This window comes from Gambusia affinis, linkage group LG03 (genome assembly GCF_019740435.1).
Source record: "Gambusia affinis linkage group LG03, SWU_Gaff_1.0, whole genome shotgun sequence".
Taxonomy (NCBI): domain Eukaryota; kingdom Metazoa; phylum Chordata; class Actinopteri; order Cyprinodontiformes; family Poeciliidae; genus Gambusia; species Gambusia affinis.
In genome coordinates, this window is record NC_057870.1 from 24,612,752 (window position 1) to 24,637,757 (window position 25,006).

The following is a 25,006-nucleotide window of genomic DNA, read 5'->3' on the forward strand; positions in this document are numbered from 1 at the left end:
TTTAGAACAATTGAGAAAGTAACAAAGTGCGGGTTGTTTACGAAATTTGAATCAGTAAGACAGACCTTAAAAGAACTGGGTTGGACTGAAACTCATTAAGGCTTCATCCAGGTTTCTATTGGCTGGGGAGGGTCGCTGTTGTGGGAGGAGGAGCCTGAACATCGTCACACTTCCGCACATCTGGTGCCCAGTCTTTGAACCCCAGTATTCCTATGATTCATGTCTTTTATAATTATTTAAAAGGGGCTAAAGGATAGATAAACATTTGTTCTATACACTGTAACAGAGCTTGGTAGATTAATGCAATAACATGTTACCACCAATAAAACAGCTGTAGGCTAGCTGCTTCAGTGTGTGTATTGAAAGGGGGACTTTATGATATTCAAACGTCCACTAATGAGATTCGTGTAATTGAACTCTAGCAACACAACATTTTGCTAGAGTTTGTGGTTTTGCAAAACCACAAATGACTTCGCAACATTTGTTGTTAAACTGGGATCGAAACTGTCTAACTGCTCTAACAGACAATCTTTTATGTTATTTTCCTGTGCCTCTGTTACGGAACCACTATATTTCAACAGCAAGTTATCATGTCTGGGATATATATTTGTTATTCTGCAACAGAAGGTAAGTTGTGTCCTTGGAATAAAAAGCCCGCCCAGAAAAACCCCCTTTCTCTCTTTTTTTTCTCTTGTCCTGCCATGTTGCAGGTAAAGTTGCCAGGGGTCTGGGTCTGAGAAAGTGGTCAAACCCTCCCACAGTGGGGTGTGTGTGTTTTCTGCTGCGCTCTGGGCTGGTTTCTATTCAAATGTGGGTCAGGGGTGAGGAAGCCTAACGTCATAAGCTTGCAACATGGCGTCCCGAAGGCTGTGAGATGAGCAGGAGGATGGTAAAGAACGCCTGAGAACGGTCCTACCGATGTAAAAAGGTATTTTCAACACGTTATTTCTCTATACGGTAGCTTGGGAGTGGACAAACGGAGCTGCTTTGGTGTCTTTATATTTGGTTCGGCTGCAGGAATCGTAAGGGTATTTTTCCCCTCTTCTACGGCGTGCCAACAAAAAAAAAAGGGGGCTCTGCTGCTGGTGGTTGTACATGCTCTACCTGGGTGCTTGGCAAAGCTGTAAACACACCTCGGGTTTGCAAAACGCTTATCTTGAGTTTTGGTGCTTAATCGCAGAGCGCATTGTTTGCAAATATCGTGGCGTTTATTTTCTCGTCGCAAGACTCCCACGAGAGATGCCCCACAGGACGGCTGTGTATACCAGATAATTACCGGGGCTGGTTGGCAGAGCGCATCAGCCACGAAAGAAATTATCTCCCCTAGAAACACTGAGATGTTTTCTCCAAGGGTCTTTTTTCCCCCTCTCAGGTTAATGGTGTAAAACGCTCGGAGAAATTTTCTGAATGAAAATGTGATCAATGAAATTACTTGTTTTGGTCGATTCTGGTCGTTTAAAAGCCCCCAGGACCAATTTAAAAGTCCCTCCCTTTGAATTTTGCGTTCTGCTTTTGGCACAATCGCAGAGTAATCATATATGTTGGTGTAGACTGCATTGTTTATATGTAGGTTAAGCCCCCTTCATCTTAGGTAGGGCCAATTAAAATGATTTAACAGGATTTTTACGTGCGTATACGATCAACACAATATATAATCTGTCGCACATGAAATTATGTTTTCAGTAGCCTTCTCGTTAGACCGATGTGATTTCTAGATTGCATTGTATAGCTTGGTTTTTTTTCACGGAGCATGCTGTGGGTGTAGCGTTACACTGACCCACAAACTGCGGTGTTTTATGGAAACAGTGGCGCATGACTTGGATTTCCGCGTGTAAACAAATTTCTTTGGCCCAAATCTGATCATTATGTGGTACGTTGGATGCGCTCTTATTTTTAACTTGCAGACTGGGCCATGCGTATTCCAACAATGTATGTGCTCAGGTGTGAAGTGAAGGCAGCTTTGCTCCCAAGGTGATCAGTGTTGTTTAAGTACCAAGGGGCATAGCGATAATAAGGCACAGGAATGTCAGTAATGCGTGTTTGCCTTGAGTGGCTGCTGTTTTTCTGTCTTAGTTTTTTAAAAATTTTCCATCTTACTTCACTTTCTGCTGTTGAGTGGCACGCTTGCATATGATTTAATGTGGTAGCTGTAGTATAAATATAAAGTAGAGTGTAGAAGTTTTCACTTGTCTGAAGACGGGTTTGTCTGTAAAATTAAATAATATTACATAGTCTTGTTTGCATTTCTGTTACTCATTGTTATCTGTTTACCCCTCTTGTGTTTGGAAAGTTTTAGTTTTTTGAGTAATGTAGACATAGGAGTCAGGTAATGGTTTTGAGCATTGCAGTTTTAATATCATTATCATGTATGTAATTAGATTTTTTTATAGAGACTTAAACCAAATTATGGAATAAACACAGTCAATGTTTATTAGTAGATTTTATGTGATTTTTTTGTTGTTGTTGTTTTGTTTACAGTGAAGCCCTGTAACTATTTGAAATTAGCCTGTTAATTATTCATATATCTGCTTCAGTTGAATCTCTTAGGAGACATGATACTCAAGGCTTGCCAGATGTTGTTTTGTTTCTGTTACTTCATTAAGAGTGATTGGTGGCTGTGCTTCGCTCGTTTTCCATAATATAATTGGTCACCCTTTTCTGCGACTGGTAATATTCTTAGAAATGTGTTTTTATTTTTAATGCAGGAAATAATGCTGACCTTTTCTGTCAGCTGATGGGCAGTGTGCAGCAACATGTGGGGGAAAGGCAGCTCCAATCTTCTGGGAAAAAAACTCAAATCACTTCAGCATTTTCTGTGGCCTATCAATGAAAAGATGGTATTAATGTTTTAATGAAAATTTGGACCGGCTTTGGAACCTTTCTAGTCATTCCGACTGTCTCTTATACAGCTCATTAAAAGAATGCCAGATCTTTAAGATTGGTGTAATTAAAAATGTATCAGTTTTGAAGCCATAACCTTTGGTAATCTTTGTATTCTTTGACACCAGAAACCAGCCAGGCCTATTTTCAACAACCTTTTATCCCTCTTGTCTTCCCCTGGTGCTTGAACCTATAATATGAAGATCCCTAGATGTTATTTTGGCCGGTCACACCCAGCTGAAGTTCAAATGTTCAGTTGTTTTTCCCGTCAATCTTGTTTATGTTTTCAAACATCAAGGGTTATTAACACATTTTGACATTGGTGAAAGATGCCTCCAGAAGCCTCGTTGGCGCATACAGGAGTAAAATGATGCACATATTGTAAAGGCTATAAGCACTGAGCAGTTATCTTCATTGTAATTTCATTGCCCAGCTGTTTTACCACCCATTGCAGTCAGATAATTGTGTGACCTTACAGTGAGGGTCATATCAATTAATTCAGACCATTAAAATGACCAAGTCAACTGATCAGTGTGACAAGTTTCATTGATTACTGTATGGGCAACACATTCTGGCCTGCAGGGAAATGTGAGGCCTGTGTTTGTATATCATATGATTCTCATGATCAGCCGGTTGCCTCACCCTTCTTGTCCCTTCCCCTCCTCAACATGCACTCAGCATCCTGTGTGCAATGCAATCATGGCTTACTGTGGCATGTGTGGGCAGTAAGAAGGCTACTTAGGCTATATGTTCTGCTGACATGTTGGACGAGGACTTATAGATTGTAGCTGCTCTGCTTAGCCTGTTCATAGACAGTTTGGTTTGTTCAGTGGATAAAACTCCTCGGGGTAGAGTTGTTGTTCTTCTTGAAGAAGAAGAATGTGGAATGTATTGCTGATAGCCAGAAGGTTATGTGCAGTTTAAAAGTTGGTGGGAGAAGGGGGAGGGTGGTATTTTGTGAAACGTTCTCTCCACCCCGCCTGCTGCTTCTTAGTCCAACCAGAAGGCATCGGGTCGTGTGGGGTTGTTGCTTCTTTTTACAATCCAGGGTGAAGTGGAGAGGTCTTATCTCATCAAGTTTATTGTGTCAAGACAGAGAACCCTTCATCACATTAATCACATCTTCAATTCTCAGTGAGGTAGTTGATCACCTCACTTCTGTGTCAGAGCACACAGTTATGTATTATGTGTGTTACAGCAGGCTGCCACACAGTTCAATGAAGGTGTAAGTAGTATCGTTTCAGTCTTTATTTAATTTCTCCAGGGTCACTTTGGGTGAGCCACAAAATACAAAAACACCACTGATGACGTGGAACAGAGAGTCGTGCATAAACCAAATCACAAACTGGAGGTTGTTTTTCTTAAAGGGATTGCAGAAAAAAAATTAATTCTGTGTTTGTTATAAATCAAGCTAGCTTCTTGCAGATCTAAGCACTCTCTCAGACCAACTTTTAACTTCTCTCACCTTATTCCAAGAATAAAATCATGTATGGATTTCTTTATAACGTAGGAGGAGATGGGAACATCATTCAAAGTGCATTTTGAATAATCATTCATTATTTATAATAGGAGCAGAGGCAATGTCACACCACTGTGTGAGAGCAGTCACCAAGAACCAAGGTTTTACTGTTATTCTAAAAACAAAACAAAATTATACCTGAAATATATTATTGTCTTTATCACCTTCTAGTAGCAGTTAGCAGAGCTTACATGACTAAACCTCTGTTTGTATTCCTTAGAGAAGTTAGATCGTTACTTTATCGCCGAGATCCAGGATGTTCTTTTAGTGGGTGGAAGCTCAGATGAAAAGCAGAACAATTTTCTTCATTCATCCTGCTTATCTGCTGAAGGTCTTGCTTTCTAGCTCTCTCTATTGCTCCCATGGTATGAATAAAATGCAGACATTTAAAATAACTATTTAAAATCTTTGAAATAGTTTCTGATAATGCTGCTGACTCAATTTTCAACCACCTCAGTGATGGTGCTCTTTACTCAGTCACTGCATCTATGCCAAACAGTAGGGTTGTCTTTAGATGTGGTGCTAACACTGATTTTTAAAATGATTAGATTTTCAAGTTCTGTCAACAGACCATTTATGTGCTTATCTCTACTCCATATAGGAAAGCATATGAAAAATCATTTACTTGATATTTATTATGTCTTTCTCAGGCTTGAAATGTCTCCTTCAGCACTGTAGGAAGTGAGGAGCCATGATCTGACACTTTAACCCAGTGATGCTGTTTTATCTTTCTTATTTTATCATCTTTTCATCATACAAATATTCTTTGTTTTTTAACATAATTTCTGCATTAACTTGTTAATGCTTGGATTCCATATATTAATAACTCAGAAATATGCTAGTCCTGTTTCCATTTATTTTCGGTTGCAGGTCTTTTGCTTGAATAAATGCAGGATTTGTTGCCATAAATTGATATTGGTACAGCATCAAATTCAAATGAACATAAAAAATATATGAAATTAAAGAGCATTTTCATTAATTGAATATTTTAGACCATTTAGTTCTTTAAAAAAGAATCCTAATTGCAGATGATGTTCCCTGTTGCAATGCTGAAATTAATAGATGTCTGTCAATTATGTATTATTTGGAAACTGTGTTGCTTTAAGAAATTACAAATTTGCTAAACATGTGCTAGTTTTGTAGCTGAGAAATTAGTTCTTTATGTTTTATTCCATAGTGGCACGAGTGAAATGGGGCATAATAAATCTTGTGCATCCGTTACACTCTGTAAATTTAATGTAGCATGTCTGTTTTGTTTTAATTTAGCTTTAGAAGCTAGTGTCATACAGTATGGCACCATACTCAGAGTAGCACTTCAGCAGTTTCTCTGAGACCTTGATCTCCTACTGCAAGGTAATTCCTGAAAGCAAAATGTGTTTTGTTCAATTTCTATATTAGAAACCTCACAGCACTAGTACATTTGGGGTTCACAGCAACCTCTGCCCCTCCTTCTTCGCTGCACTGCACCCTGAGCAGGACCTGTTTGTCTGCAGTGAAGCCGATCTGCATGACTGCAAGAGTTCTGACATTGTTTTTACAAACTGAGCAATAGCAAATTCAGTTCATGTACTTCCCCCCTCTTTAGCCTTGCAGCAGTGTTGTCATGTAAATGTTTGGCTCTAGTGGTGATCTTGCAACTCTGCAATGTTTTGCTGTTGTAGGATGTTTAGCAGCTGCATCCTGTTCATGGAATTAGATTGATGTGAGGAATTCCAGTAAACAACTAGAATCAAAGGCATTGCATAATTTGGCATGGGGGCAAAGTTCTAGTTTACAATTAACTAAAACATCAGGAGTTAAAACATTTGACAATATTTTATAGAATTAGCTTTGGATAATTTCTTCTAATATGACAGGATTTTAAAAATAACATAAACTGGCATCAAAGTTGAGTTTGTCGCTGGTTTCTGATCCTTGTTTTTCTACAACTTTGACCTGTCGATACAAATTTTAGCTGATATAGGGCTGGATGATATGGCTGAAAAACTTACCATGATATAAATCTTTCATCAGTTGATATAAATAATTCTCTAATTATTGATTTGTTTTTGTTTTTAAGTGTTTGAAGTACCGCCAGACTGGTGGCATGACTTTTCCAGTTTTAAGCCATTTTTCACCCCCTGCCGTTATGAGGCTTAGTGGTGAAACTTGAAACTGCTGCTGCACAAGTTATTCAACAGGTTGTTGCTCGGTAACTAAAAGAGTCAATGAGTTGATGCCACCAACCTTGCTTAGCTGACCACGAGAGGTTGAGCAGCTAAAGCCTTTCCTCTGCATACATCCCCCAGAATGCTGTGTGGTTCAGGATCAGAGTTCAGTGAATATTTTTTATTTTGAATATTCTATCAGATGTGTTTTCTATTGATGTTGATCATATGTTTATCATGATATATATTGTTATTGATTTATTGTCTTGTCCTATTTAATAAATGATTTGGTTCTAATACAGATCTTGACATATTTCCTGGACAATGTAGATTATTACTTTATCTTTGAAATTTCCAAAATAGTGCTGACATTTTCACGTCCAGAATCTTCTGCAGATGGAGGTCCAGTGCTCAAAAGAATCCAAGAAAACTATTTTACTGTATTCTGCTTAGACTTTCTCTTATCTGTTAAAAGTTTTGCTCTCTTTCTGGTCTACAGTTTGAATAAAACAGGGAGGCTGACATGCTGTTGTCTTTGAAATGGCTTCTTATGTCTCTGAGCTTCATCTGACGGCTGACTGATTCTTTAGTTGGTAGCCATGTCCAACTTGAACTGTCTTGTTGATGCACTGATCTGGTGGCATTTGGTATGGTTCACTGACTAGTGAGTTGGAGTTTTGAAACAGGGCTGCTTAAAATCACCCACTACCAGTGACCAGCCAAATTCTCAGAGGTTTAATTTTATTAAAGCATGTGTTTTGTCATCTTCCATAACAACAACTTTTACAATACAGTAACCGCATTCCCTAAATAGTATACAAAGGAGGGTTTCTTTAATTATTATTTAATTTTTGCTTTTTATTTGCATCACAGAAACTCTGAATGATGCCATACATGTGACGCAGCTCAGACAGGTGAACTATTGTGTGTGTATGAAAGCAGCATAAAGGAAAAAAATTAAAATAAACTGCAGTATTCCTTTGGGTGCATCTTTGTAATAACGGTAACCAATTTGTAAAACATGCATTCAGAACCTGTTGGCTGTCTCTGTGCTCGGCTTGTCCAAAACATTCACATCTACTGCCTGTCATTTATCCAGAGTTTAATAATTCAAAGAGCAGAAACAGGCTTTTTCCCTGTGTAACTGCAGGTTTTTACCATGCATGTATTTCCCCGTTCCTGATGCCACCTTATTTACTTATTTATTAGTGTAAGCTAAGATCTAAAGGTCCAAAGATGGACTGCTACGGCTGCTCTTGCCTTTAGCCATTTGCAGCACATACTGCATATGTGTAAATGTAAACGGTGGTTTACATTTACACTAAAAAGCCCATCTGTTGCATTTAATCTCCCCATTGTTTCACCGGTGAAAGAAGTGAAAGTCTGACTTTTGCAGCTTCCATGAGTGCTCAACAGTTTGGCCTGTGCCCATGCAGTAAGGTCAGCCATGTTGAAATGGCTCTGAGGTGGTTGCCTGGTGTTTGTATTTCAAACTGGCTTTGGACCATCCCCCCTGCCTGCTCCCCCATTCCCTCTGCCCACCAGCATACTCCTCTTTCTGTGCGTTGTCAGCGTGCGTGTGTTTAAGTGCTCCGTGTTTGAGGGCACACACACACACACACACAAAAAAGACCGTCTTTTTGTTCCTGTACATGATTGGCTCACCAGCCTACATGTCTCTGCCACTAATCCTTTTTTGTGTAGATTCTGAGCGTCGATGGCAGCTCGTTATTGGGCTGCTGTTTAATGTAATCAGAGTGAACGATCGTCATTCTGGTTGAGTGTTTTTAAAATTCTCAATCTTGCTCTGTCTGTTGCGAGTTGATGACCTTTCACAATACTAGGGTGTGTTTTGTTATTGCGCCAGAGGACTTTGCCTCACCTCTGCCTTAACTCTTTACTCTCTACCCCCCCTGTTCAGGAGATTACTGCTGCAGCACACTGCTCCCTCATTCACCTTTGTTGCATGAACACTGACTGTGTTAGGTTTGCTTACTTGATTTTTAATCCAGAAAGTCCTTGTAGGAGAAAAGGGAGCATAAAGACGAGCTGTAAATGAGGTCAAACCTGATCATCCACGTCTTTGTAGTAACCAGTTTAATTCAGAGGTGGCTGATATTTAAACACTGCCTGGGGCAGTTTAAGACTCTCTGGTTAAGTCATGAATCAACACATGGGTATGCTAACCAGATCACCTCCGTCTATTTTGTGGTAAACATCCGTGTCAGCTCATCTCCTCGTCAGCAGACTTCTGATAGAGGTCAAGGTTGAATCTTTTAACATGACGTTGCCTCCTCTATCATTAGACCTTAGTGTTTTAAAAGGTTAACTCTGTAGGGAAGGTAAGCTGATCATGTCTCTACAAGAGCAAAATGCCCCCTGGTAAGTTGCAGTCCAAGTCCAAGGCTTACTTTGGATCTTATGTGGTGCCAGAGCAGGTCTTATTTCTTGTCCTGATCAGTGATCATGCCATCTGTCAGCTGACATGCCAGCCATTGCAGAAGGATTAAAAACACAGGAAGTGCTTTTGCAAGCTGCGTCTTGCAGGATTATCTTTCTAATGATTCATCTATATTAGCGTTTTGACATTAGAGCACAATCGGCTGGCGTTTATCCCAGCGGATTGTGCTTTAGCTTCAAGCCATGAAACTAGTGGCATTTGTTCATTGTTGCACTTCGGGCAAACACTTAAGACGACAACAATCTTTCTTTCTATTGCAAGAAAAAGACTTCTCTGGTGATTTTGGTCACCAGAGATTGGCTGGTGACTGAAATCAAATGATTTTCACCTTGATCCAACCTGCCTGATTACCAGCCAGATGCGTCTTTCTGATTATAGAATGCATCATCTGCTATTAAATCTCATTGACAGTGCTCTTCGGTGAACAAGGTGTTGGCAAGGGAGGAAGACTCAAACTTAAAACATGTTCAGTGTCACTAATGTGTTTAAGAAAGAAGCCAGACGAAGCGGAGAGATGCAAAAATCAATTAAAAGAGCAAACTGCAACTTATAGGACATGTAAAAGACTCAGTCAGGTTGTGGGAGAGTGAGAAGAAACAAAACTTTAAACCAATAACAGAAAGGCTGAAGGGAATACAACAATGTTGCCCTGTGTTTCCTTTGAGAGCTCGGCCTCTTCTTGTCAGTGATTATACTGGATCTGAAAAATGGCAGCCATTTTAGAAATGTATGGGTTACATGAAGGGTAAAGATTTTCTACGCAATACACTCAGACAAAGTTTTAGCCATTTTAGCTGGGATAATAATGCTAACGGTCAAAATAAGTTGCTAAAGCCAGTTTAAAATGGTTTTATATGAAACAGTTTATTAGAAGTGGAAAGAAAACTGTGTTATAACTTTCAGTATGTGTTGTATGTGCAGCAGATACATGGAATAACATTTCAGCTCTCTTTGGACTTACAACTTATCAAGTCTAAATTTTGATATCAGCGTCCATTGTATTTATATTCTCCCAAATGAAACTCACTTATTTCCACTTTTGAATGCAAGAATAATCCACCATTATTTGGTGGGACTACTGAAGAGTCATTCCAGCTGCTTAGATTCTGGCTCTTGCAAGAAAATTCAATCTTCCACAGATGGAGGTGCTATGATGGTGCAGGTCTGCTGTAATATGCCTGTTTTCCTGGCCAGCATCATTAGAACATGGAGCTGAGACTACACGTATCCCACCCTAACTGCATATAGATCAGCAGTAATCCATTAGCAGCCCCCTGGAATCCAGCCGGCATGGCGCAGCACTGAAGGGGCCAGGGGGAGAGTGTAGCTGAGTGGGAGATGGGGGAAGGAGGGAGAGCGAGGGATGAGAAGAAGATGGAGGTGGGGGAGGGCTTCTTCTGTTTTTTTTTTTTTTTTCTGCTCCTGCGCTGGTTTCTCTGCTCTGGTCCCAGCCCCCTTTTAATGTCGGCCTGCAGGAAAAGCCTCTCGGATCCCCCCGTAAAGCATGCAGAGGTGTGTGTTTGTTAAAAGAGACTTGAATGATATATGGCTTCCTGGCTGGCATCGTAGCAGAGGCCCTCTTTTCTCCTGCAGCACTTTCCTCCATTACTGCCTGCAGGGTTGAGAGCCTTAGACCCCCTGATGCAGGTTCTGTGATTAACAGATTTGGATTATGTATTCCAACATGTCTGACATTAGGGACAGCAAACTGTTCCTGAGATGTGGTTTCATTCCCAGAGACACAGTGGTGAGGGTGGGAAGATAAAAGAGGAAAAGATGCGTTGCTGAGAGCAGACGGGGGAAGGGAGGAAGACCATGAGGAGCAGTGTCACAGCAGATGAGGCAAGCCCAGGCGTGGACCTGAGAGTAATGATTACTTCAGCTGATTGTATCAGCCAGTCAGACTGTGACGGACCACAGTTTACAATTCTAACCTTGTTGCACTTAAACCTTGTTCAATACTGCCTGAAAGGGTTGCATTCTTCCTACGTTGTCAACAATTGTTTTTGTTATTTTCTGTTTTTTTGCCATCTGGTATATTTTACTTTTGCGTCATGGAAATGAGAATGTTATTTTTGAGTCTGAATTTTTTTTATTTCTGATTGAAAATATGTCTGAATTGAAGTGGTATTTTTTGTGGGGGGATGATTTATATGTTTCCTGAAGGTAATACTGCACTAGAAATTCCCCTAGGAACTGGAGAAATCAATTTTTTTCTCCTCTTGCCATTTTAATGACAAAAGACATAATATGTGCAGATTAACCATACTATTATGACCACTGACAAACTGAGGAAGATTGTCTTTGTTAAAACAAAACAAAAAAACATTGTTCTGCTGGTTAAATCTACATCATGAGTTCAAATTGGCATTGCACCAACCTAAATTCCAATCACACCTTTTTCCTACCAACACCAGTAGATCTCGTCAGTAACTCTTAAATATGCTTAAGGTTGATTCAAAGAGATCATAAACAACTTTAAAGCCATTTTACAGAACATTTCAAGCAGGGCTAATTGCATCTTTGCAGATTTCATTCCGAATAAAAAATAATGAAAGCAAATAAAAACAAACTCTTTAGTGACCTCCTGCTGCTACACTAATCAGAGTCACATAACAACATTTATTTAATGTGGCTATAAACTTAACTTAAAATCATCTGCTTTTAATGAGGTGGCTTCCTGCAGCGTTTGAATTAAAGCATGTTGGGTGCGAAAGGTTCTACAGGAAACGGAGAAATCAGATATAAAAAGACATCAATTACAAAGGCACAAAATGATTGAAAAGAAGCTCAATAAGTCTTAGCATCACTGTAATTAATTTGATCTGTTAAACCTTTTCCAAAATTTTAAGAAAAAAATGTATGCCAGTTCTGCAGATCTGTATTTGTCCAGGTAGTTTACACTTTTCCCAATGAGCAAGTTGTTGCTCAACTCGCTGTTCAGATTCTCTTTAGTGTTCCTTAAAAATATACTCTATCACATCATCTATCATTTGTTTTCATGCTAATAATTTAACAGAATTATGTTTTCCAGAAGTTATGCAAGTTAAAGCTCCTGTTGCCTAGAAATGCCATCTTAATAGTTCTAACTAGTTTAACAATCAAATTTTCTTAAAGCTACATGCTAAAACCAATCGTGTAAGCCTGAGGTTAAACCCAACCTTTAGCCCTTATCCCTGCTGTTAATAGTTCAAAAATGTCTCTTGTTTATGCATTTTAGGAATGGCCTTTCGCTCTTCATCACTGTAACTGATATTCCGATGTCACGGGACTAACGGTGAACCATGTTTACCTTTAACCAAATAAATTTGAAAAAGGTTTGAGACAAAACTGCTGTCTATAGACTGTTTGTTTTTTCTACCGTTTACTTTTTGATGTGTCCTGGTAATATAAATGTATGCCTTTTGCTTTAAGGCTTGCCTATTTTAAGAAGAATCCTCTCCTTCCCTATTGTGCATTATGAGAGAGAATCTCTTAACTGGCACAAGGTTAAAATGGTTCATTTTCACACGCATTTATGGCTTGAGTAAAGCATTTATCTGCATTTTCGTTTAATCTCTTAATTCTCCATGTTCTGAATTGTGGGAGCTCATTTACCCAGTATGCCCAAATCCTACAAAACCTGTTAATCGTGTGCCAAAGACAGACTTGCTACCAGAGGCTAGATCCACTGCCACTAATATAGAAATTGTTTTGCATCTACTGCATACAATTGGTGAAAGAGATGGTTTTGTCAGAAAAAGTTCACTGTTGTAGATTGTAGATAATCAGTGAATGAGATTCACTTGTCCTAATTCCATAAATGAGGGCCTCTTTGGAGGATCAAGTAGTGGTGTCCTTGTCTTTGAGCCACACCCTCCCCCTCCCTTTTTGCCCATGCTCCTGTGTAGTTTTACCTGCTCAGGTGACACCTAATCCTTCCCCCTGGCCCTGCTGTGCTACCGACCCCCACCCTCAGACAATGGGGCAGGACTGACATTACCATGACCTAATGGAGACGAGAGTGATGCATGTTTCCATGGAGGACACCCCACAGAAACTAGAGTTTCTCTGGTAAAATTGGGAAAACAAGGTGAGAGGTGGAACTTTTGGGAAATGGTTACCTTACCCTTTTCTTCTCCCCCCGCCCCTTTTGGCCTTTGTGCGAAAACAGCAGCAGTCTGCACAATCAGAACTTGATCCTTGTAGGGTAGCAATTTGTTTAAAATAGAAGAGGAGGTGGACTACTTGTTTCCAATTTCTCTGCTGCCATGTTTTCTGGCATCTGGTGCTACTGCAAATGTGCCAATCAGAAGGCTGTAGTCGATTTCCAATCTGCAGCTTTTGTAAAGCTTTGATCTGCTGCTTCCTATTTCTGGAAGATAATAATCATAAGACAACTTGGAAAACTTTTTATTTTCTACGTTTCCTATAGTATGGTCATTATTTATTTACAACAGAAGCTGTCACTCTAAAACTTAATATTGTTTTTTTTTAAAAAAGTCATACCAATTACAGAATTGGCACACTCTTACTGCTTCAGCAACTTTACATCACCAAAACTTGAATTATTAAAAGCCTGTCTGTTTCAGAAAATTTAGCTACTTCACTCTGAATTTTCTTAGAGGCCACCAATATTTCCAAGTCTAGCATGTTGCATGACAGAAGTTTAAATCTAAAGGTAAAACAAGAACTTTGCTTCACTATGTTTAACCTTCTGTTGAATGATTGTCTCTCACTCTCCTTGGCCTTAATAAAACAGATATGTCAATAAATCAGCTTCCTTTTTAAATGGCTTCCTATCATTTAGTTTTAAATGAATTAAGTGAGAAATGAACAACTTTGAGTACACATAGTAACTGCATCCTCACCAAATGTTGTCAGTGCATCCTTGCTGTGTTTTAGCCTGGTGCATTCAGTCATCTGATTTTTTAAATTTATTTTATTTAATTATTTTTTTTAAGATTTCCACCTGCCAGTAACCAAGCAGTGTCTGTCAAGCTAAAAATTAATTTCTCAGTGCATCACTTCTGGTAGCAGTTACTTGTATTGAGAGTTTAGCTAGAATTGCTAGCTAAAATTGTTTCACAGATGCAAAGTCATGAAGAAATGTACCTTGATTACAATTTGAATCATATAAATAGTAGCTCTCGCCTTTAAGATGCAAACTTGAGTGTAGAATGCTTTCTAGTCAGCAGTCTTATTTTTAAACTGTGGTGCAGCGGTTGGCACAATTGCTTTACAGTATGAATCCCAGATGGGTTTCTGTCTATTTTACAACTGCCAACTCTGAATTGCTCTTGGGTATGAGTTGTTTTTTGTCTTGGCCTTGTGAGTGACTGCTGACCACTCCAGGTTGCACCCATCTTTCTGAGCTCTGCTACAATTCAGTGTTGTTATTCATGATCCGTTCAAATGAACGAATCATTTGAGGGAACAAACTGAAGCTTTAACTGATTCATTAATTTCTCAGTTCAGATGAGCTTGATTCCTGCGTGCCGGTTGGGTGGAACTTCTGTTTTCTGTGGCTCATGAAATATATAAAGTGACAAATGCATCACTGCAGCACAATTACTGTGCTGGTAATTGTTCACATCGTGACACTATCCAGTACATGAGCGAGTCGTGCACTGTATGAACTTTAACATGTTACGTAGACCTAATGTTAAACAATAACATGATTTTCTTTATGCAATGTGCTTATTTTGGCTTAAGACTATCCAAATGCATTTCCAGCCCGTGAAATAAACAAGTAAAGTACATATGTCTTAATGTCTGGTTGTTACCGTATATATTTTTGCACTGAAATTAAAACATGAAATAAAAAAATTGGAAAATACTAAATACAATGTCAAATGGGAAACAAAAAATTAGAAATACAGTACTGTAAATTTTATAATTTTTATGTCCATTAAAATCAGGGCCATGTTTTATTTTCATGTGGATTGATGGATGCAACATTAGCCGTTAGCTTGGAGAAGCACCAAGTGACCCACCGTCCAGTTTTGGTGCACTTTCACAGCATGAACAGATCACTTTCCAACTCAAAAGAGGTGCTGTTTAGCACAAATGAACTGTTCAATCCAGTGAATGGATCATGTTAATGTACTGACCCCAGAGATTCAGTTCACTCAAATGAACCATTGTTCCTGTTACTGCAATACTGAAGTGGGAATAGAAGACGGACGACTTAACTGTCACTCACTGCTGCATGTCTTTAAATGTGCAAGAGCTTACCACATTTTCTCTCTGTTTCAGCTTTAGGTGGTGCACGTGTAGGAAGACAGAGAGAGAAGGAAGGAGGAAATGGAACTGCCAAATCATGCCAAACAACTGCTGCTGCAACTCAACCAGCAGAGAGCCAAGGGGTTCCTCTGTGATGTCATCATTGTGGTGGAGAACGCTCTCTTTCGCGCCCACAAGAACATCCTGGCAGCCAGCAGCATTTACTTCAAATCTCTGGTCCTCCACGATAACCTTATTAACCTCGACACAGAGATGGTGAACCCCTCTGTGTTCAGACAAGTCCTGGACTTTATCTATACTGGAAAGCTCCTGTCGTCGTCAGACCAGAGCAGCGAGCAGAACTTCAGTGCCCTCTTGACCGCAGCCAGCTACCTCCAGCTACATGACCTCGCTGCTCTGTGCAGAAAGAAGCTCAAGCGCAGTAGTGGGAAGTCCCTACCAGGAAAACCCTCCACTCCAGGTCCACTCAGCCGCTTGCGCCTCAACAACCAGCGTCTCTCCTCTTCTACCCCTGCTGGTCCCAACAACCACTATCCTCCGACCCCTTCGGATGCCGACCAACCACAGCCAGATGAAGGTCTTCGGGACAAACTGTCAGATGATGAAATGTTTGTTGGGAGCGCTGGGAAAACTGGGAATGGGGGAAATGGCAGCAGTAACGGTAATCTCAGCAGTGGGGCAAGTGCTGGAGAGCCAGATCTTGGGTTAGATCTTTCCAAGAAGAGTCCTCACTCTGCTGGCACAGCAACTGACGCCCTCAGCCCACACAGCAACTCCCAAGAATCCCCCCAATCTGCCTCAGTATCCACAACCAACAGTGCCTCGTTGGATGACTCCTCAACCACCCTGCCAGGTGTAGATGCATGCATCTCAGAGAACATGGAAATAAATTCCTCTAAGACGCCAGAGGACTCCCAAAACCAGCCCGAGGGCCCACCACCCCAGAAAAAGACTCGACATGCTGCTCGTAAGAACGAATGGCCCAAAAAAGAGGCATTAGGGTTGAAGTCTGAAGATCATGATAGGCCTTTGGTCAACGGAGTGATTGTAGGTCCTAAAGATGGCCGCTCCTCTGGGGCTGGAGGAGGCAGTGGTAATAGCTTTGCATCTGACCAGTCCTTCCAGTGTAAAGATGAGGAAGAAGGGGGAGAAAATGGCCAGGACCACAGTGAAGAAAGTGGTCAGAGTGATGGAGAGAGTGCAGTAGGTGGAGGAGGAGCAGGAGGTGGACACCATAGCGCCAACTATGTGTACCGGCAAGAAGGTTTTGAGCCAGCATTTGGGGACAACCTCTATGTGTGCATTCCCTGTGGTAAGGGCTTCCCCAGTTCTGAGCAGCTCAACGCTCATGTGGAGACCCACACTGAAGATGAGCTCTACATCAAGGAAGAGGGAGGGACCTTTGTGAAAGAAGAGGATGAGGAGGAGGCGGAGGACCTCTCTGCCCCTGTAGGTCCCTCCAGCTTTGGCTCTGAAACGCGTCCCTTCAAGTGTACCGTGTGCAGCAAGAGCTACAAAGACCCCGCAACTCTGAGGCAGCATGAAAAGAGCCACTGGCTGACCCGACCCTTCCCCTGCAACATCTGTGGCAAAATGTTCACCCAAAGGGGAACCATGACGCGCCACATGCGCAGCCACCTCGGCCTCAAGCCATTCGCATGTGAAGAGTGCGGCATGCGGTTCACACGGCAGTACCGCCTAACGGAGCACATGCGAGTTCACTCCGGGGAGAAGCCGTACGAATGCCAGCTATGCGGTGGGAAGTTTACCCAGCAGCGCAACCTCATCAGTCATCTGAGAATGCACACCTCACCCTCTTAGAAACGCATCAAGCCAAAGAACTACAGGAAGAGAGAAAAAGGAACATTTCTCCACCTTTTTTCCATCTCGGAAGCAAAGAAATGCACACACAACATACACACAGTTCTTGAATCTGATTCCAGTTTACGACACCCTGGCTGAGTGAACAGTGTAGCTGCTCGCCACAGTGCGCTCTCTTGGTGACGGTGGGATCCCATTGATGCAAGGATAGGGTCATCGGTTACAGCCAATGACAAGTGCTCGCCTCTCAGGAGTTTTTCGAGGGACTATTTATTTGTGTCTCTCTCCAAAGTCACAAAGCCATGGTGGAGAGGCACAGTTGGTTAAATGTGAATGTGGGCACCTCGTACCCCTCAGCCGCCTTCCTCTCTTCGTGGTTTAAGCATTAAATCTTAAGAGTTTTTTCCCCACTGTTCCCAAAACAACTTTTGACCAAAAAGAAGTCGGTGCAAACAAAACTGGCAATAATTCAGCAAAAAGAAAATTTTTACCCTGACAGCTTTATATCCTTTATGATGTTGGTGATGCTGTATGTATGAAAGAGGAGGGGTAACTAGGTAGGGGACCATCTCTGTGCTTTACCTGAAAGTCTAGAAAGAGAGAAAGAAAAGCTTTTCTCAGGAGGACATGTTTGTTTGTAGAAGATAACAAATACTCTGTGTCCTCTCTGTGGCTGTTTGCATTGATGTAGACGAGAGTTTTTATTCACTTTTGGTTTTTTAGATTTGCCTGCTAGAGCTCCAAGGAAAGAAGCTGGAAAGAGAAAACCCCTTGTGGTAGTACTCATACTTTAAGAGCTTGTCATGTTTCAGTGAATGTTTTAAACTGGAAGGTCTTGGGATTTTTCTGGTCAAGTGCGGGTGGGGGGTCGGGGTTGTTGGGCAGGGAGGGAGGTTTAAAGGGGTGTTTTAAACCTAATGCTATGTTCAGTGGGTACGTTATATTTTTCTGTATAGCTTTCCTCCCCTTGGAAAAAAAAAGAAGTCTATTTATATATAGGCTTGTGACCTCGCTACCTCTGATTACTCTTTTGAACTCTGTCGATTTAGTTAAAAGTTGCTTATGTAATTAATTGTATAAAGTGTGTAGATTATGTAACTTCTCACCCAATGCTTTAACCTGCCCATCTCTCAACACAGGTTTTTGACGCTCATAGATTTTACACATTCTGGTTGTCTCTAGCTGATATTTGTACTTGTCAAGATATAACTTTTCTTTTTTATTATTATTATTTTCATGTTTTTTGGGACCCAGGTCACCGTGGCCCCCAATTCAAAGTGTACTGTAACGTCCAGCCTGGAGCAAATAGTGGTTCGTTGGTTAGTTTTAGATGTATAGTGTTCCAAAGATCTTATGAATGTCGAGGAGAACTGAACTAACTAACAAACATTGCTAGACAAGTTCATAACCAAAGTTTTTAAAAAAGATGTACTTAAGATATATAGCATACTAAATTATTTCTCTTTTGATTTCTTTTATTGCTGTATAAAACAAAATAAGAATTATCTTCTAAAGTCCAGACAAAGAAATCCACTCTTTTTGTGATTGTTTTGGCCAATAACTCTGAGGCTGGTGATGGTTAATGTGGTTTTGCAAGGAAAAGCTTGTGCTGATTGGTGGGCTGGTGGGGATGTAAAACTTTACCACCTGATGGGGTTCTGGAGGGATTGGTAAAGTCTAAGACATGTTCACTGAGCATGTGTATCCCATTTCTGTTATTTTGTTTGTATCCAGAGTCCTTATCACTTTATATTCTCTGACTTTTAAAAACAGGACTTGATGACAGTTTGTGTTCTGTTCAGACCAAAAAAAAAGAAAAAGAAGAAAAAAAGAATAGGATCTATAATCAAAGTTTTAATGTGAAGTTTAAGTTACTCAAGTCTTTTCAATTTTTCTGAGCCGAATTTGTGAAAACTTGTCATTTAAAAAAAAAGGAGAAGCAGAGATGCACTGGACAGCTTTATAGTTATATCACTAAAGATGACTTAAATTATTTTGAACTGTTGCTGACGTACATCTTTCATTATATTTTTAGATGTACCTCAACAACAGCAACCAGAGACTGGCTCTGGGTCACTTCGCCCCTTCGCTAATTTGTACCTCAATTTAATCTCTTCCTGTGTACCTGAAGCTCATAGTTCACACTGTGATTTCAAAAACCCGACTGGACTAGAACATGTCAGGCTGTGTAAACTTGATACATCATCCTGATAGTAATCCTTATCATACTGTAAGAAGACTCTGTGTGCAATTAATTGCTAGAGCAGGGTAACACAAACACTAGTATCAATCCAACAATGCCTGGACAACAAGCTACAGGCCTTAACTCTTTCAAGCTCTGAAAAGGAGAGGAGTGTGCAGAAAAATGAGACAGCTGTGTAAGCGCTGATTACTGCAGCAGGAGGACAGTAGCAAGTTAGTTCTTGCTGCAAGCAAATGTCACGGTTTTCCCAGGAAACTTCTGATTGTACCTAAAATATTTGTTGTGGGGCAGCTTTGGTTATGCACCTGCAAAGTTGTTGATTGTTTCAGAAGGGAAATTAATTGCACATTGGGAATCGAGTGTTGAACTATTAGATATATATTTTTTTTCTTCAGGTTGAGTATTTTTCATGGACAAATGGTTATAAATCTACTGGCATTTCAATGCCTAAGTTTCTTGTCCCTGTTTGGGTCACAACCAATAAATCGATAGAGATCAAGCATACAAAATGGCGAAGGGGCGAATTATTTAGTACTCGTAGGGAATGGCTTGTTTCTTGTTTGTGCGTTTCTCTGCCCAGTGTATCTACTCTGAAAACTCTCACTGTGGATCATTAACCTTCACTACAAGTTTTTGGTATAGGCATTCCTCTGTAATATTGAATTTTAACTACCCTCTTGAGTTTATATTTTTTGGTAATACTTCCTTCATCCTCTTGTTAAGGTCTGTGAAATGTTTTTACGGCGTTGCAGCTGAAGCTCCGTTTGTAGGTACCTGCATCCTGGACTCCCAGAGTTGTTACCTAATTTAACATTAACTTTCTTGTTGTTCTGCATGGTACATGGGAATTTTTCAGACTCCCCTCCCTCCTTCAAACAACAAACATGTTATTTATCACCTGTGACCTCTCTTGGCTAAAGAGGGAGTCCTCAATGCATTGCCTTCAAACGTTATTGTACTTGTCAGCACTAGGTGCACTGCAGCACGATGTCTGTAATGCAAAAGGTGTTTGTACATTATCTTTAGCCATCTCTGCAAAGATTTTATTTTTTTTTTGCAGCTGCATTTGAATGCTTGCTTGTTTGTCAAAACGAAGAAAAAAAACTCCAAACTGTGACCATACTACTACTATTACTACTAGTACTACTACTCTTCAAGTACTTCAGGGATTGTTCTGCGTGTGTGAACACAGGCTCTCAGCTACATTTGTTAGATAAAGCGTATCAGTTTCTCTGTATTTTAGACTTTGGAGAAGCAAAAAAAAAAAAAACACTAGTTTCATATTAAGATGAATAGGGGGGAATCTTTTTCAACTAACTAACACAAAAAGCCTTGACAAAAGGCGAGGCAGCTCAAAACAGTCTACGTTTTTAGTTAGTTACACAGTACGTGCAGAAATGGGTGCAAAGTTGTACAAAAAAACTTAGGATAAAGAAATAATAATAAAAAAAAAGCTCATACCCAAATTCACAAACTATTTTTTAAACCAAAGCACATTTGAATGATTATGGAACCATGTGTGGCTCTAAAAAAAAAAATAAAAAAAAAATAAAAAAACAAACATATGTATTTATCTCATTGTTTACATGAACTTTTACAGTTTTACAGACCTCACTCGAGGCTCGGCCAGTCAAAGATTTTTATTTTACTTTTTCTCGTGTGTGCATGTGTGATTAAGACGCTTTTCCACAGACATTGCTGCCAAAACAGAAGCATAGCATTAAACATGGGGTGAACTGCTGCATATTCAATTAGGGGGAGGATGTGTGGTGTCTCCTCCCTGCCAGCTGGCTTTGGGGTGACCCTGCACCCCGTTCTCCTGCCCTCTGGCCCGTCTTCAGATGGGACTTCAGGGTGTGGTGGGGGGAGTGGGCAGTGCATCCTTGACATATTAATCAAAAAGGCATTGTTGGTCAGGGTCTGTTAGCTTAATGTTGTCTCTGTGTTTACCCAAACATGCTCGAGGCGTTACTCCTCTGCTTACGCCTTTCTAAATGGTCATATAACATGGTACACCTCTTACCGGCCGCTGTTTTTAAAACCCATTCGGAGAATGTAGCACAATTTTTATCTTTTTATTTTTTACATCTTTCTTTTTGTTCTTTGCATGTAAACGGGCTCATCAGGTAGTCTTAACTGTGAATCTTGATTGTTTTTGTTTCATACTTTTACATTTTCCTGTATTCTGTGGACAAAAGCAGCACAAACCTCTGGCTGGCCGAGCCTCAAACAACATTGGCGCAGACACTTATTGACAGTGTTCTCTCTGTTTTTTCTTCTGTTTTTTTGATTTATTTTTTTTTTTAATCAAATGTCTATGGTCGGTAATGAATGTATTTATTTCCGGGCCCTGCCCTCACCTCTCTAAAGAATTTTCTCAGTGTGTGAGACTGAGGTGGAGGCGGGACCCCCTTTCTTTTTTTTATTGTTTTTGTTTTGATGACTTTCAAGCTGAATCTTAAATGAGACTCAAACATAGCCATTAACCACAATCTGTGAAGATTTTTATTTTGTGTGTGGGAGAGCTGACGTATGTTTTTTTCCAACTTAAAAGAAAATGGTTTATGACATTTACACCTGACAGTCTGTAGAGTTTTTTTTTTTCCTTTTCATTTGTTTAATTGAGTGGGATTTTCTCCCACATTGTCTTGAGTTCTCACTAACTGGACACAGAGGGGATGTGAACTTTGACCTCCTCCTGTGTGTTTGTCTGTGGACCTGAGCAGGATGCTGTTGCTGCCTGTGCAGAGCGGAGGCTACTGTATGTTTTAAAACTTGCTCTCCCTGGGTGTTGCCATGCTGCTGATGCTGAAGAAAATAAAACTATATAAAGCAGAAACATGCACATAATTCACGTTTTTCCTCTTGAACATTAAGTCTCTTGTCTTAAACTTCCATCTTTTTTGTTTTCAGTGTCTCTTATCTCCACTTTAGCATATATGTTTTGTTTTAGAAATGTTGGATGAGATAGCTTTACTAAGTGCACTTTGTATGTTTTCTAAAGCTTCTGAGAGGACTCAGAGGCTCTCATAGCAGCTCCAATTTACCTGACGGTTTCTTCTTTCTCTTCTTACCTCATCATTATTATTGTTTGCTAATACTAACTAAAACCCATATCATTATGCAGTGTTAGAAAAGCTTTAAAATGACACATGAAGCAGGAAACCCCTCTGAAAGAGTGTGCAGTTCTCAGTGTTCCTTTAGTTGGTCTTTAGCTACTTTTGCGATCCACCTTTTTCTTTTATTGGTGACATCACGAAGGGGCTGTTCTGTCTAGTTATTTTGTAAGTGATCCTTACCTTGGCAGGCTGAACCAAAGCTAGTTTATTAAACGGCCTTCAGTGCTATTAAACCCTGTTTTAAGCTTTATTGCCCCTTGCTTTATCTCGGACACACCTGACGCCTGCTTCGAGCCCTTTTGGTTCTCTGTAATCTTTACTGCACAGAGGCCTCTATACTCTGCTCTGCTGCATTTTCAGTGTTTACTGTACCTCCAGTGACACCAAAATACCTCAAAAACTTCCAGTGTTTACAGACAAATGCTGTCTTGCCATTACATTTATACTGTTTTGTTTTTCTTGCCGTCCATCTGTAACCAAAAAGAGTTTATAGAACCGTATTTTCATACAAAACATTTTCTTTACATATTTCTACGAGTTTATTACAGCACACTGTCACCTTGCTGTGCACTACATTCACAGACGGACACGATTAGCTGCTAAATGTAAAGTTAGTACTTGAGGAGTTGAACTGCTGGAGCTGGGTATATCGAGCTTCTTTGCTGGTTTTCTTCAAGAACAGCCTCTCAATAATGTATCAGGATCTTAGGGGCTGAGAGGCTCTGGAATGGACCTGTAGGGTCTTTGCTGTTGAATAATTAAAAGGGCAAGAATCCCTTCTCCTTTGGCAAACATGCATCTCATGCAAAAGGTGCACATGCCCAGGTGCGCATTTTTTTTTTTTTTTTTTTTTTTTTTTTGCCATGTGTTAATGCAGACCTCCTTCAACGCAAACACAGATGCCACTGTCCAAGTCTGCAAACGTGGCCTCTTAAACCATGCGCACACACCACCAGTATTTAGAGGGAGGTTTCCTGACCCTTGTTGTGGCTTTTGGCAGCACCCAGGCTGGGCTCTCTCTCTATCTCTCTCTCTCTTTTTCCCTCTCTTTATCTCCACTCCTCAGAGAGCTCGTATTCAGGTCAGAGCCACCGCTGTGTGTAGCGATCGGGCTCGCAAACTCAAAGTGTCATAAAAGTGTAATACAGCTGACCTCAGCACTCACAACCTTGCAGTCTTAATGTACAGCAGTGAGGAAGAATAAACTGTTATTTTATGATCTTTTCATTAAAAGCTTGATTGAAAACCAAAAATATGGCTTGTCTTTGTGTTCTTTATAGAGAGTTTACCAAATGGATCTACACAAAGTAGAATATATTTGTGAGGAGGAATGTCTCTAAGTAAAATTAAGGTTAGCAATTATCTTTAGAGCTGACCCTATGTACTAAACAAAGTGAAACTGCATTCAGACTCTGTAAAGGTACAACTGTTTATTTGTCATTTTTAGAGAACATTAAACAGAATCCTAAAGTCCAAGCAACACAACAGAATAGGCAAGAATAAAGTTTAATCTGGGCTTAAAACACACAAAACAGGTGGAACAAGATGGTGTGGTCAGTTGACACCAAAATGCATCTGTCATGCATGCAACATGAACACTGTACATCCCACTGAATCCTCCATCCTTGCCATTAAACATGGTGGTGGCAGCATCATGCTGTTTCTTTAGGAACAGGAAAACTGGATGGAGCTAAAATACTAGGAAATCCACTTAAAAGCCAATAACTGGCAAAATTTAAAAACTGGTGGGTTTTTTAGATGCTCTCCAGTCAGTTTGGATGAAATTAATTTACTTTGTAAAGAACAGTGGGCAATCAGTTTCTAGATGTGCAGTTAGAGGCAACACCAAAAATTTGCAGCTTTAAGTCCTACAAAAGGTGATTATCCAAAGGATTGACTCAGATTATCTGAGAAAAGTATCAAAGCCTTTGTCATTTTCCATCAACTTTATAATCAAACAGTCTTTTGTGTCGGTCTGTAACATTTAATCCCATAAAAATACACAGGCTTAGATGTAACTATTAAAGCTCAACTAGAAAGTGTCCTTGTTTTGAAGGAATGACAGTTTGATACATTATCTATGTTCTTCTGTTAAGTTGACTAGCTGTCATCAAGAAGTTCTACATAATTGCACTGAAGTTGGGTAATGCTTTTTACAGACAGGTGTGTGTTTAATTACAGTTTGTGTGATTCATTCCTGGTAAATGAAAACTTGTTGGCAGCATTTCACATAGAAGATAGCAATAGGGATGCATGCATAGAGAGCACTGAAGCATGAAGAAGAGCAGGAACTGCCTTCAAATGAGGTTTGGCAAGTTGTCAAAGAGAACGTGGAAAAGTAAGAGTCACTGATATTATAATAGAACAGCATTCTAGTAACTTATATATTATGTTGCAAAAGTATTCAAACTCTTTGGTTTTCTTGGCTTTATAATCACAAAGTTCAATGGATTTTATGGTATGGACAACCAAAAGGTTGCACATAATTATGATTAGAAAATTACAGATATATGCAGAAAAAAATAAGAGTAGGGCAGAATATCTAAAAATTAAGTTTGTAGTTCAAACATAATAAAATGTGGCACTGCTTCAGTTGTGTGAAAACTTTTGCAAGGCCCTGTTTTAGGTAAA

At 40.0% G+C, this 25,006-nt stretch overlaps 1 protein-coding gene across 1 annotated transcript; it reads left to right on the top strand.

Moving 5' to 3' along the window:
• The first annotated feature begins 674 nt into the window (after window positions 1-674).
• Window positions 675-23,258, top strand: hic2 (hypermethylated in cancer 2). The gene is made up of 2 exons (XM_044112738.1): window positions 675-928; window positions 15,245-23,258. The coding sequence occupies exon 2, from the start codon at window positions 15,293-15,295 to the stop codon at window positions 17,051-17,053; it is 1,761 nt and encodes a 586-aa protein (XP_043968673.1). The 5' UTR covers window positions 675-928; window positions 15,245-15,292; the 3' UTR covers window positions 17,054-23,258.
• The last annotated feature ends 1,748 nt before the right edge of the window (window positions 23,259-25,006 follow it).